We start from the raw sequence: 11680 nt of genomic DNA, 5'->3' as shown, positions 1-11680 counted from the left end.
GAAATGTAAATAAAGTAAATATCTAATAAATTCATTTAAAAAAGAAAATATATAATTAAAAAAGGAGTCAGATTGCTATGATCACTTCGCATAGTGGTTGTTCAATGTTATATAGAAATATAAATGTGATGTTGATGATGATGATGATAATCAGACATTCTGATCAACACTTCTTTGCCATGTGCAATGCACTCAGATGCCCAATGAGGCTGATATTATCAATATAACACAATTTTAAGGATAAAGAGGCTAAGGTTTCAAAAACTGTTAATTTATTTAGGTGATCAACTTGATATCTGTGTAACTACACAGTCTACATTTTTCATGTGTGAGTTAGAGGAGGGCACTGAGAATTGAATGTAGGCTATGTGTATGCCAGGCAAACACTTTCCTTCTGAGCTACATCCCAGCCCCTTTTTACTTATTTTAGATTCAAGTATCACCAAATTGCACAGGCTGTCTTTGAACTCACTGAACTCACTGTGTAGCCCAAGCAGGCCTTTAGCTTGTGGTGCTTCTGCCTCAGTCTCTGGAGTAGCTGAGTTACAAGCCTGTGACAGACACCAGGCCTGCCTTTGTCTCCAAGACTGAAAACCAGTACATCATGTAACTATAAGCATCAAGGTGGCAATAAGCAGGACACAGATTGGGGGTTGACAGGAATATCCCTTTTGATGCCCATGGTTTTCATTATTAAAGGATGTTGTGATTATAACTTTGGTCTATGATGAGATGTCTGACAGGCACAGGATTCAATGCTACCTTAGCAAAAGGTCTGTTACTCCTCACGTTCTGCTGAACAATTTATAAATCCAGCAGTGACAATGAGGAGGGTCAGTGTGCACATCTATGAATCGCCTTCCAGTCCCCACCATAGCTCTGGAAGCACTGGGGGCATTCAAAGTGCTCCTGAGTTGAAATCATACTGGGTCCCCAGGACAAGCTACAAAGGCAATACTTGTGCTTTGTTCCTTGAGAAGTCATGGAGACCTATCAGGATTCTCTCCCCTAGATTCCTGCAGTAGAAGTGTGCACAGCCCTGAATTCTCCAAGTCTTGGACCAATATCCACTCCATTCTACAAGCTGGTTAGGCATGGAGAAGTAAGACTTTGCTGGCTCAAGGTTATAACCCACTGCCCCAGCTCTTGATCCTGGCAAATGGAGCATGTAATTGCACTTTCTCTATTGATTCACTTCACTGACCTAGAACATAGCCCTCTACGTTCCAATATAAACACTTTCTTGTCTCCACAAAGAAACCCCGATTCTGTGTGTTGAAGAATCTCCCCTCAAACATGGCTCTGAGCAGAGAGGTGTTCTATTTTGGGTTTGCTTTGTTCTTCATTGTAGTTGAACTGCCATCAGGTAAATCAAAGTTGATGGGATTTTGATGGGGTTGGGGGAGCAGTGGGCAGTGGGCAGATCATGAAGCCCAATGACTCTTCCATGCACGACCCTGAAACTGAGAGTAACTCTCCTCTCCCCGGAGATTTCTTGGATCTCCACTCATAAGAGCCAGATGAACAGAGCTTTAATTTTTAGTTTATTGGTTTGTACATTGGTCTTTCTGGCTTCCAGGAGTGCTGGTCTTGAGAAATCCAATAAAGACAGCAGCTATAACATCAGTAGTCCCTCACGAGCCATGGAACATGTAGAAGAAATTTTATAAAGTGTCGTTTCTTGCTTTAATAATCTTTCCTAAAATGCATTTTGTTTTAAATTTAGGGTCCTGGGCAGGACTTGAGTATTCCCAGTCATTTCCAGGAGGTAAATTACAACTTTATCTGTATTTTCTCCTTCTCTCTTGGGGACTCAGGCCCAGTTAGCTATCTTTGCCTGATGAAGCCAAGGAAGGGAGGTAGTTATGAAAGGACTGAGTTCTGGTCCGTTGGCTCCATCTTCTATTACTATTATGGCCATGATCATATTTATATTTTTCAGTGACATTTCTATTAATTTAAGGTGCTTATGTTCAACCTCATCCCCACCAATTAGCATTATCCAGACATCCTAGCTGTCCTTCACTTATGACCTAACTTGAACGAGGTCTGCAGGAGGGCATCTGCTGAATGAGGAAGATCACATAGAATGGTGCAGATGGTGGGTGAGGCACCACCCTCATTAAAAAGCATTGTTTATAACAGTTAGTCGTAAGCTTTGGGTGTGCACCAGAGGTTCTCTTACATGGGAAGATAGCACAATGCAAACGTAACTAAAAGAAATATTAGAAAATCCTTGGAGGTCTGGAAAAGTGACTCACAGGTTAAGAGTGCTTGCTATGCAACTATGAGGACCCAAGTCTGGACTCCAGCACACACACAGTGTTGCTTGAGCCTGTGACCCCAGCACAATGGGTGTAGAGCTAGGAGGTTCAAGGGCAGAGCTAGGAGGGTCACTGGGATCCAGAACAGCTAAGGAAAATGAGCTAAGGTTCAAAGAGAGACCCTGCTTCAAAGCTGAGAGTGACAGAAGATGCTCAAAGCCTTTTTCTTGATGTTTTGTGTGCACATACATGGGTGCATGAACCTGCACACACATGTGTGTGTACAACATTATACACCTCTCTCTTTCTCTCACACATACACACACTAACATAATGATGATAACAATAAATAAATAACAATAGCATAAGAACTATGGAAGTCATGGAGAACTAATTTCTCAAGCCCTTAACAAATATACATGGATTGTGCCACTTAGTTATTAAAGCTCCCTTACAAGTAAATATCATACAAACATTACCACATAGTTATTTTATTTCACCACTCAGTAAATTAAAAATGTGCACAGGTATTTCTAGTATTGTCCCTCCGGTGAAGGCAACTAGGTGAATTAAGCAGCTGGTACTAGACCCAAACAAGTATTGAGATTCAATTCTTCATTCCAGCTTCGAGGGTTTAAACGCAAATTTTAGTAGTAAATTTTCAACACTACAGACATTCATTTTAGTAGTTCTGAAGAATAGATGTTGCTGTCTCTTACATCAGGCCCGTGAAAAACAATAAACACCTGGGGGACACGGATGATGGTTACCTATTGCTCTTAACTCTTTTCAGTTCCACCCTGTCCGTGGTAAGCAAATGCTGTGGGTGTGTGGGTGTGTGTGTGTTCATGTATGTGTAAAAGCCAGAGGTCAAACTTATTAATTACATTCCTCAGAAGCTATCCACCATGTTTTGTGCGACAGAATCTACCACAAATTCAGCTGGGCTGGCCACTGAGATCCAGCTGTCCCTGCTCCCCCGGCTGAGGACTGTGAGTGTACACAAATGCCTGGCTTTTTACCTGGGCATGGAGGATCACACTCAGAGTCCCATGCTGACCCAAGAAACACTTTGCCAGCTGAGCTATCCCCAACGCCTCTGGCCTAATTCTAGAAAACACTGCTGGCCATACACGCAAACACTGCCTGTCAGGAGGCCTTAGATATTCTTCCCATTCCCACAAAGTTCCAGCAACCATCTCAGCAGCTCTTTCCTGGCACAGGGGAGTTTGCTGTGTGCGAGACATGCAGGCTCGGCCGGGGGAAATGCAGGAGGACATGCTCCGAAAATGAGAAGATTGCCGGCTGGTGCAAGCTGAACTTCTTCTGCTGTCGGGAGAGGATCTGAAAGCAAGGACCAGTGGCCATTGGGCCTTGCAAGCCTTGCTGAGAACATCTGTGAGGAGAGGACATCTGTGGCTTCACAGGGCCACAGTCAGCACTGTTCAGGCCCATCTCACCTTAGTCTGTCTCTGTGCTTCATTTTAATTTTAAGATGACCAAAATCAAAACAGCAATGAATGTCTTCTACACAAGCAGACACGACTACGCATCTCCCAAACACTCATAACTTATAAATGTTCTTTCCAGGATTGTCTCATTAGGGCTCAGGGTCACCTGAGAGTATGACTATCATCCTTATTTGTATTTGATACAGGTATTTGATTTGTATTGCTGCCTGTGGTAGAGCAAACCTGGGAGACAAGGGGCAGTGTGTGCATCACTACCTCTTTCTGTGTCTCTAACATACTAATTATTATGGGATTAATAGACAAACAAAAGTGTCATGCTCCTCTATGTTGACAGCTTTATAGTTCTATAGAATACAAGAAAAAAATTCGTTTGATTCTTGATGAGATAATGTATTATTATCCACAGATTATAAAAATTATGATATATATATTTTTTAAAAATCTCATTTATTCTGGTAATGCCTGTGCTCCTGTGACTGAGCTGTCCTTGCCTGCAAAAGGAAATGGTTAGAGATCAATTAAAATGTCCATTTGCATAGGCTATCTGCAGATGAAAGACTGTTAACTTTTGCCTTGTGAAATAAAATTTGTAGCTTCAAAAGCTAAATGTCAAAAGAACAGTCATGGGGCTCACACTTGATCAGTTTTGTGGGGACGCATGAACCTCAGCAGTATTCTGCACAGCGTTATCTAATACCTAGGCTCTTCTCTTACTCTTTACCTTCTAGCTATGAAACATCAGCACTGGTCTATCCTACCTCCATCCACCAGGGTTCCTGACTTTGGGCTGAGTTTAATCCATTCAATCTGCTAGGAAAATGGCAGCCAGCAATAGAAACAGGGGCAGTTCCCCACCAGAGGCTTCATTTCGCATATTAAAGCTACTGCTTTCCTCTCAATGCTCACCTGGCTCCCCCATGGCAGGTGTAGCTTCTGACAGGCAGAGCTTGGGATACTGGATAGAGGGCAACAAGATGTGTGGTTTATAGAGGTCCCAAAAATATCGCATGGGTTCACTGACTCAAAGGCATCCTTAGGGGAAAACAGCTAAGGATGTGGTCTGTTAGGAAAGAACATAGATAGCATAAAGGGGTTTTAGAATCAAGTTCTGGGAATGAGATGAATAATAAAAAGACAATGACAAAGACTTTCAACCCCTTGGGAAAGTGCTCACTGCTTTGGAGAGCACAGCAGCCTTGTGAGAACATGCAAAGGCCTCTCTACAGAACGCACACACCTTAACATACAACTGTTATTCATGTTGCTGTATGAGAACACACTGCCAAGTTAGCAGCTTGACATGGCACACACTATCTCAAACTCTCTCAGGTCAGGAGTCTGGCTCTGGTGTAGGTGGTTCCTCTGCTCAGACTTTCACAAGACTGACAATAAAGCATCGACTCGAGCTGCAATGCCATTAGAGGCAAAATGTCTTCCAAAGGCACACAGTCAGGTGCCAACCTCAGCAGTTTTAGCAAGGACAGAGCACGTAGCATCCCCTGCTCACAGCTGCCTTTGTCCACGGCAATCTCATCCTTCAAGACCAGCACATGAGCCCCTCACTTCAGAACTCACCAACTTACTTTTATATCAAAATGAGCTGAAGAACTGAGGCTGTGGCTCCAGGTTACTACTGAAAGTAAGTTACTACTACTCCTGTGAAGTCTGCTTGACAGTCCGAGTTGCATGGAAGCACTCATGAGGCAAAGAGTTTCAAGGAAACTCAGCCTCCTGGAACATTGGCATTCTCATAACCCATATACTCAAACCCTATCCCCACGTTAGTATGGTGTATGCTCTCTTTCAGTATTATAAGTGCCTTTAAAGATTGAATTTTATCATAGGTGAGCCTCCACCAGTGTTCCAATGTCCTAGAAATTCCTTGAAGCCTATGAGCTTGGAATTCAGTAGGAATTCAGTGAGGTTACCTATTCATTAATATTCAAATTTACTTCTAGTAGAGACCAGTGAAACTAATTAGGCATTACAAAGAACAGAGGTAGGATAGCTCAGGGCTAGTCTGCAGAGTGATTACTTAGGACATTAGCAGAGTCTCACCCAAGCCAAGACAAATACACACTGGCCTAGAGAATTGGCGGGTTTAACAATAGACTTTACACCTGCCNNGGGCCCCCCCCCCCCCGCCATCTTTTGATGTATACAATCATTTTGTTTTGTGTAACTGTAACTCAGCGGATGTATTCCCACCTGGCTTTTTTGTTTTTTCTTCTGTATAAAAAGTTTCATGCTTGATTTGAAAAATTACACTCAGATTCTACACACTCTCTCCAGTCATCTCTGTTTGTCAATGCCCATCCGACTCCATGCACATCTGTCTGAGACTCTGATTCACACAGATTGAGGAGGGCCCACTGAGCCCCAGTCCATGGCATATATATATATATATATATATATATATATATATATATATTGAAAATGCCAAAATTGATATGAGTTCCACTTTAGTGATGATTACATTAGGGGAAAATCAATTAACCATCACAATTAGAGACTGGCAGAATGTGGTTTTTAAAAGATTAAGATTTAAATTGTATAGATTAAAAACTTTGCATTCAAGGAAACACTGAAGCAAGTGGCAGACAAACAGCTTGTAACGCAGACTTTGGCAAAAACAAAAAGCCTGTTATGAGAGACAAGGTTATTTTATGACTGAAGTATCAATCCAAGAGAGGAGATACAAGATTTTTAAAAAATTGCACCTAAGAGCAGATCGCTAAAATACTTGAAGGAAATACATATCAAAATTCTAATGTCTAGTCTTTTCTGAGAGTCAACAAAATCTCAGCTGTGAATATATGTAAACATAAAAAAAATCCAAATGACATGCTTCCAATGTACATTGTCACCCAGAAAACATTTCTGTTCCAAGAAGAGTCATGAGGATAACAAGGAATGGTGGCCCAAATCTAGACCAAAATCCATCTGGGCAAACACTAAAGCCTTCTGCTCCATGCCTGGCATCTGGGGCAAGGGGTGACATGATGTGAACTCTAGGGGATCTGACTAGCCCTGTGTCTATACTATAGCCCTGTCTCGTGCAGCAAGTATGGATTCTTATAGATAGACTGGCCCATTTGCTAAATGTTGCTTTCACTTTCAGAGATTCAACATTCTTGGTATCTCTAACACCGCAGGGTCTTGGCCAAAGCATAGACTACTCCCAGAGCTTTGTGCAAAGTCTGTTCCAGGACTCTTTTCAGGGAATTTGACCTTACTATACAGTCCTGTATACAGGCCACATTCTCTGGAAACTTTCCTGAAAGCCTTCACATCCCCACAGGTCTTGCATTCTGCAAACCAACAGAACTAGGATGGCGTAGACATCCAAATTCTCCTGCCAACTCAAGGTGTCATGAGGCCCTCTTGGACCGTAGCTGTAACAAGCTCTGAGAGCTTGCACGACTGAACCTGGAGAGTTTCCCTGGGCAACCCTTTCACAGAAAGCTTTCAGTTGTGTTTGTGCGTTTGCACCCTGGGCCCCTCAGTGGGAAGGGACCCCATCCTCAGACACCTCTCCTGCTTTTCCAAAGCAAAGTACTTGGTGTCACTGATGCCACCAGTCTTGCTCAGGGAATGGAAAGAAAGTGACAGCTGGGGTCAAGAAGAAACCCTGGATCCTGGAGAAGTAACACAAAGGAAGATCAGAGCCTCCGGGTTTCTGGACCTATGGGGGATGGTGTGAGCTCTAAGCACCCCCTTTTCTGGCTCTGGCTCTCATAAAGTGTTGAACAGGGCCATCAACTGAGGGTAGGTCCAGGCGAGTGTCTTTGCCTGGTTTTCTTTTGCTAACACACAACTGAGTCTAGGTACTTTATTTTCAAAAAGTTAATCTCAGTGACAGGCTCACATCCATGATCAGGTGACATCTGTGTCCAGCTTCATGGTCTCCCAGGCCATGTCAGACCTTGGTGATGGCATCCTGGAGGAGCTTGGATTAGAGCCAATGGCAGCATGGAAGGCAAGAAGCCAGGCAACAGGGAGGGGGTATTGTTATTGTTAACCTCTCTGGGATAGCGAGTCCCCATAAGAACCATGTTACTCCTAAAGACAGTGCCCCAGTGACCTAATTAACTTATACTAATCTACACATATTTGGGGGGGGGCTTACTTTTGTTTTGTTGAGACAGAGTCAGTCTGAGACCAGACTGGGCTGGTACTCACTATGTAGCCCAAGCTGGCCTGAAACTCTCTGCCTACACTTCCCGAGTACTGGGACAGGTATGTGTCGCCACAGGTGGACTCTAAGCTCTACAGTTTAAAGGTTGCATCATAGCTCACAGTGAGGGCCAAGATTCTAACACATTAAGAATCACTGGTAACTCACCAACTCTCACTCTCTATCTAGATGTTTTCTTTTTTCTAAAATGTGCCCGACTTCATTGCCTCTTACACATCCTTTTGGCATCTGTGCATTTTCCAGAACTTAATTTACTATTAATGTGATAATTGATCTGTTAAGCACTCACTCTGTTGGGAAGGTAGATTTTTCTTCTGGAATATTCTTCCAGATAACTCTCCTGCACAAAATCTTACACTGTCTCCTTTGGTTTAGGACAAAACTAAGGCCTACCAACAGCAAATATCTGCAGTACAAATACCCATGGCTTTTATACCACAAATGATTATGGAAAGAATATTAAGAATTATACCATCTTTGAAAGTCTTATATATGCATAAACTTGAAAGATTTAATGACAGTTTGCATCTAATTGTTTGTTTAGTCATGAATTACCCTGAGCAGACAGCTTATCACTAGAAACATAAACAACACTGATGTTTAACCCAATAGAAGAAAGAACTCAAAATTGCCCCAATTTCTTCAATGACATTTAGTATCTACTGGGATAGCTAACTTATCCCACAAAAGCCACTATGCCAGTTATCAATCAATTAACTAAGAATTGGTAGATAAAACTTGTAAACAAGTATGCTATACATAAAACTTTACTACAGGAAGAAAGGAGTGGATAGTTGTAGGATTTGTGGAATTGGGGGTCCTGGAGATGGAACATGAAGGGAAATGAGGGACACCTAAGAAGAAAAGAAACAGAATATTCCAGGCAAAAAAGGCAGGGTGCTTTCTCTGCCTTGCCTTTAATAAAAGACTTAGACAAAAGGTCGATCAGCTGGCCCACACGTCACTCAGTGGAGCATGGAAAATAGTTCTCCCTCAAGGCTGTTTCTGAGCACTAGAATGGATCTTACTCTCCTCTCCTTAATAAGGGAACCTGGCTCCATTACTGTACCTTCTCCATTTCCCCTCCCCTGCTACCTGGAGACATGAGAATCTTTTCTTTAATTGTTGCTGGGCTTGTTCTACTCATTCAACTTTACCCAGGTAAGAGGAAAGTCAGTGGAGAGGCAGTGTTGCCAACTTGATCAGAGAAACCTCGCCCTTCAGCTCTGTGGTCTATAAGTCTGGGGTCAAAGGGGCCCTGGAAACGTTGTTCCAAGCTGAGAAACAGAAGACTAAGCTTACGCTGACTCAGATCAGTGGGGACAGGAGCACCGGGGCCACTTCTGCACAGGGATTTGGACTTCTTCACTCCTTTAGATCCTTTCCCTGGTTTTCAAATCTCAACATATCGAAGCATATGACAACGTGACTGCTTTAAAATGGAAAAAAAATCAACATTTCCATATCTTGGTAGTTGGTTCAAATAATTTGCTGTGTGATCATTTCAAACGTGTTTTTTTGGGACCTCATAGATAATGGAGAATAATCCCATTGAAGCTGCTGCCATCCTGGTTTGTTTGCACTTGAGATTTGGAGTGATTTAAACAGATCTGTTCGTACAGCATAACCTACACCCTACAACAGTCTGGCCAGCCCCCCTCAAACACCCTTGCTACATACAACCTGCATTGAGCTTTCCCATCCTACTGCATAACTCCCAGGTGTCTAACCATCATGGGTGGGTGTGTCAACACCGGAAGCTCTAGGGAGACCCAGACTTTGTGCCCTCACTGTTGTGAGACATTGTCCCCAGCTGTGTTCGTTCAGCTATACAGTATAAACAGAGATTTATAATTAAAGCAGAGTCTTTGTCCTTAATGTTCTGGAAATTTACTGCCATCCTTTATCTGTTAATAAATAATAGATTTCCTGAAAGAGTAAAGTCATTCAAAATATAGGTAAGTATAGATAAGTGAGTGAGTGAGGAAGGAGTGTGTGCCCAGAGCTGTAATTCAAACCACTTTCCTAAAAGCCAGAATGCCGAGTACAGAGGAGCAGGAGCAGGACAGCCCGCACTCTGACTGGGAGATGCAGAAAGCCTGCAGAGGAGCCGGTTCACAGGAACCCTGCTAAGAGGCAGCACAGACTAAGGAGCCTGCAGGGAACAGCCATGGTGAGCTCTGCCAGGAACAGTCCGGGCTGAGCTCTCCCTGGCAAACCAGGCTCCCAGTTAGGTTCTTGAACTCTGTGCTTGCATTTCTTTTCTGCGAGTGCCAATCAGGAGAGCATTGTTGACTGATTTTGGATTCTGAAACATTAAGATCATATGCTATCGGGCATGGTTTATTGTTGACCTGCCTATAGTAGCAATCGTACTGTCTTTGCATTTTGATCTATATCAGACACTATTAGAAATACAAAGGGAGAATCTTGTTGGGAAGGTTTGCTTCTTGGAGTTGGGGAGTTGATTGCTGCCTTCCTAGGGAGAGACACTCTCTTTCCATATAAGTTAGCTGCTTGGAACAGATTACATGATGTGTGGTTCCTGCAGATGGTTGCTAAGGGCACTGATAGCAAACGATGTGCCAGCTCTCTCTCTCTCTCTCTCTCTCTCTCTCTCTCTCTCTCTCTCTCTCTCTCTCTCTTTCTCTCTCATCTCTCTGTGTATATTTATCTGTCTCTGTCTCTGTCTCTGTGTGAGTGTCTGTCCCTCTCTGTCTCTGATGAAGTAATGAAGTATTCACTTTTTGGCCTAGTGAAAGATTACTAGATGACTAACAGTTGCCCTCTCCCCCTAGCCAGGGGCACATTGTACAGAAGGTTCCTCTGTAAAAAGATGAAAGGCCAATGTGAAACTGAATGCCTTACCTTTGAACAAAAGATTGGGACCTGCCAAGCCAATTTCCTGTGCTGCAGGAAAAGAAAGAAACACTGAATTCTCAGCACCAGCCATGAGCAGAATGTCAGAAGAAACTTCTCGGGACTGTCCCGCACTGGCCTCTTCTCAAGTTTTGGACTTTGTGAAGTCAGGTCTATTCAGTGTCTAGTATAGCAGAAAATGGCCTCCCTGGGTCTGACCTTCTACGGGGCTGACAACATGTCCTGTTATCAAAGTCTACACACTCTCTTTCTGTCATGGTCTATGGATTGTTCCATTCTCCAACAAAAGTAAAATAAAATAAAATAAAAAAGAAGCAGGTATGATGGAAGAGTTGGCCTGTGACTCAGATGAGCTGCCTCCTCTAGTTCTCTTCCTGGCTTTAAGCAGATCTTTGACAATGGGTCTTCTTAAATTTCTGATACCTGTAAATAGAACAAACTTGTCCCTCACAGTAAATGAGCTACCTGCTAGACACAGATCGTTTCATCAATACACCTGCCAAACATTGTGAGAAGTTATTTAGGCTGACTTCCATACACTGGATGGCCTAAAACATGGAGTTCCATATAGAACAGAGCTCATATAAAAATTCAGGTTGGCTATAGCATAAACATGTCTCACACTTGCTGAGTATAGTGAAAACTTAAATCATAGCCTATGCAGACATCACAGTCCTCAGAAGTCCTGAACTCAGTGCCTAACTACAGATGAGGCTACATTCAATCTATGACTTACTGCACTTATAAGTTAGACTTCTGGCTTTTACATCTCATATTCTTAGCATGTCCATTAAATAATGTTCTGGGTGAAGATGGAAGAACAAGGGCCATGGATAAATGTGTGGCAGTTCTCAGAAGTCAAAGTG

The 11680-nt window shown here is 42.8% G+C and overlaps 2 protein-coding genes across 2 annotated transcripts; both read left to right on the top strand.

The window, feature by feature from the left end:
* The first annotated feature begins 1268 nt into the window (after positions 1-1268).
* On the top strand, positions 1269-4337 carry LOC110337118 (beta-defensin 12). Its single transcript, XM_021219875.1, has 3 exons — positions 1269-1366; positions 1727-1768; positions 3488-4337. Exons 1-3 carry the CDS (start codon positions 1297-1299, stop codon positions 3610-3612), a joined length of 237 nt encoding a protein of 78 aa, XP_021075534.1. The 5' UTR covers positions 1269-1296; the 3' UTR covers positions 3613-4337.
* A 4700-nt stretch (positions 4338-9037) lies between these two features.
* On the top strand, positions 9038-11095 carry LOC110336177 (beta-defensin 13). The gene is made up of 2 exons (XM_021218618.1): positions 9038-9095; positions 10733-11095. The coding sequence occupies exons 1-2, from the start codon at positions 9038-9040 to the stop codon at positions 10867-10869; spliced, it is 195 nt and encodes a 64-aa protein (XP_021074277.1). The 3' UTR covers positions 10870-11095.
* Positions 11096-11680: the final 585 nt, after the last annotated feature.

The sequence above is a fragment of the Mus pahari genome, chromosome 19 (assembly GCF_900095145.1).
Source record: "Mus pahari chromosome 19, PAHARI_EIJ_v1.1, whole genome shotgun sequence".
In the NCBI taxonomy this organism is placed as follows: Eukaryota; Metazoa; Chordata; class Mammalia; order Rodentia; family Muridae; genus Mus; species Mus pahari.
Note: the sequence above shows the minus strand (reverse complement) of the source record. Positions and strands in the feature narration are given on the sequence as shown.

Excerpts from the sequence above, each read along its gene's own strand:
- LOC110337118 (XM_021219875.1), top strand. The coding sequence starts at position 1,297 with ATGGCTCTGAGCAGAGAGGTGTTCTATTTTGGGTTTGCTTTGTTCTTC. Across the intron at positions 1,367-1,726 it reads TGTAGTTGAACTGCCATCAG|GGTCCTGGGCAGGACTTGAG; the intron begins GTAAATCAAAGT and ends TTTTAAATTTAG. Across the intron at positions 1,769-3,487 it reads TTCCCAGTCATTTCCAGGAG|GGGAGTTTGCTGTGTGCGAG; the intron begins GTAAATTACAAC and ends TTCCTGGCACAG.
- LOC110336177 (XM_021218618.1), top strand. The coding sequence starts at position 9,038 with ATGAGAATCTTTTCTTTAATTGTTGCTGGGCTTGTTCTACTCATTCAA. Across the intron at positions 9,096-10,732 it reads ACTCATTCAACTTTACCCAG|CCAGGGGCACATTGTACAGA; the intron begins GTAAGAGGAAAG and ends CTCTCCCCCTAG.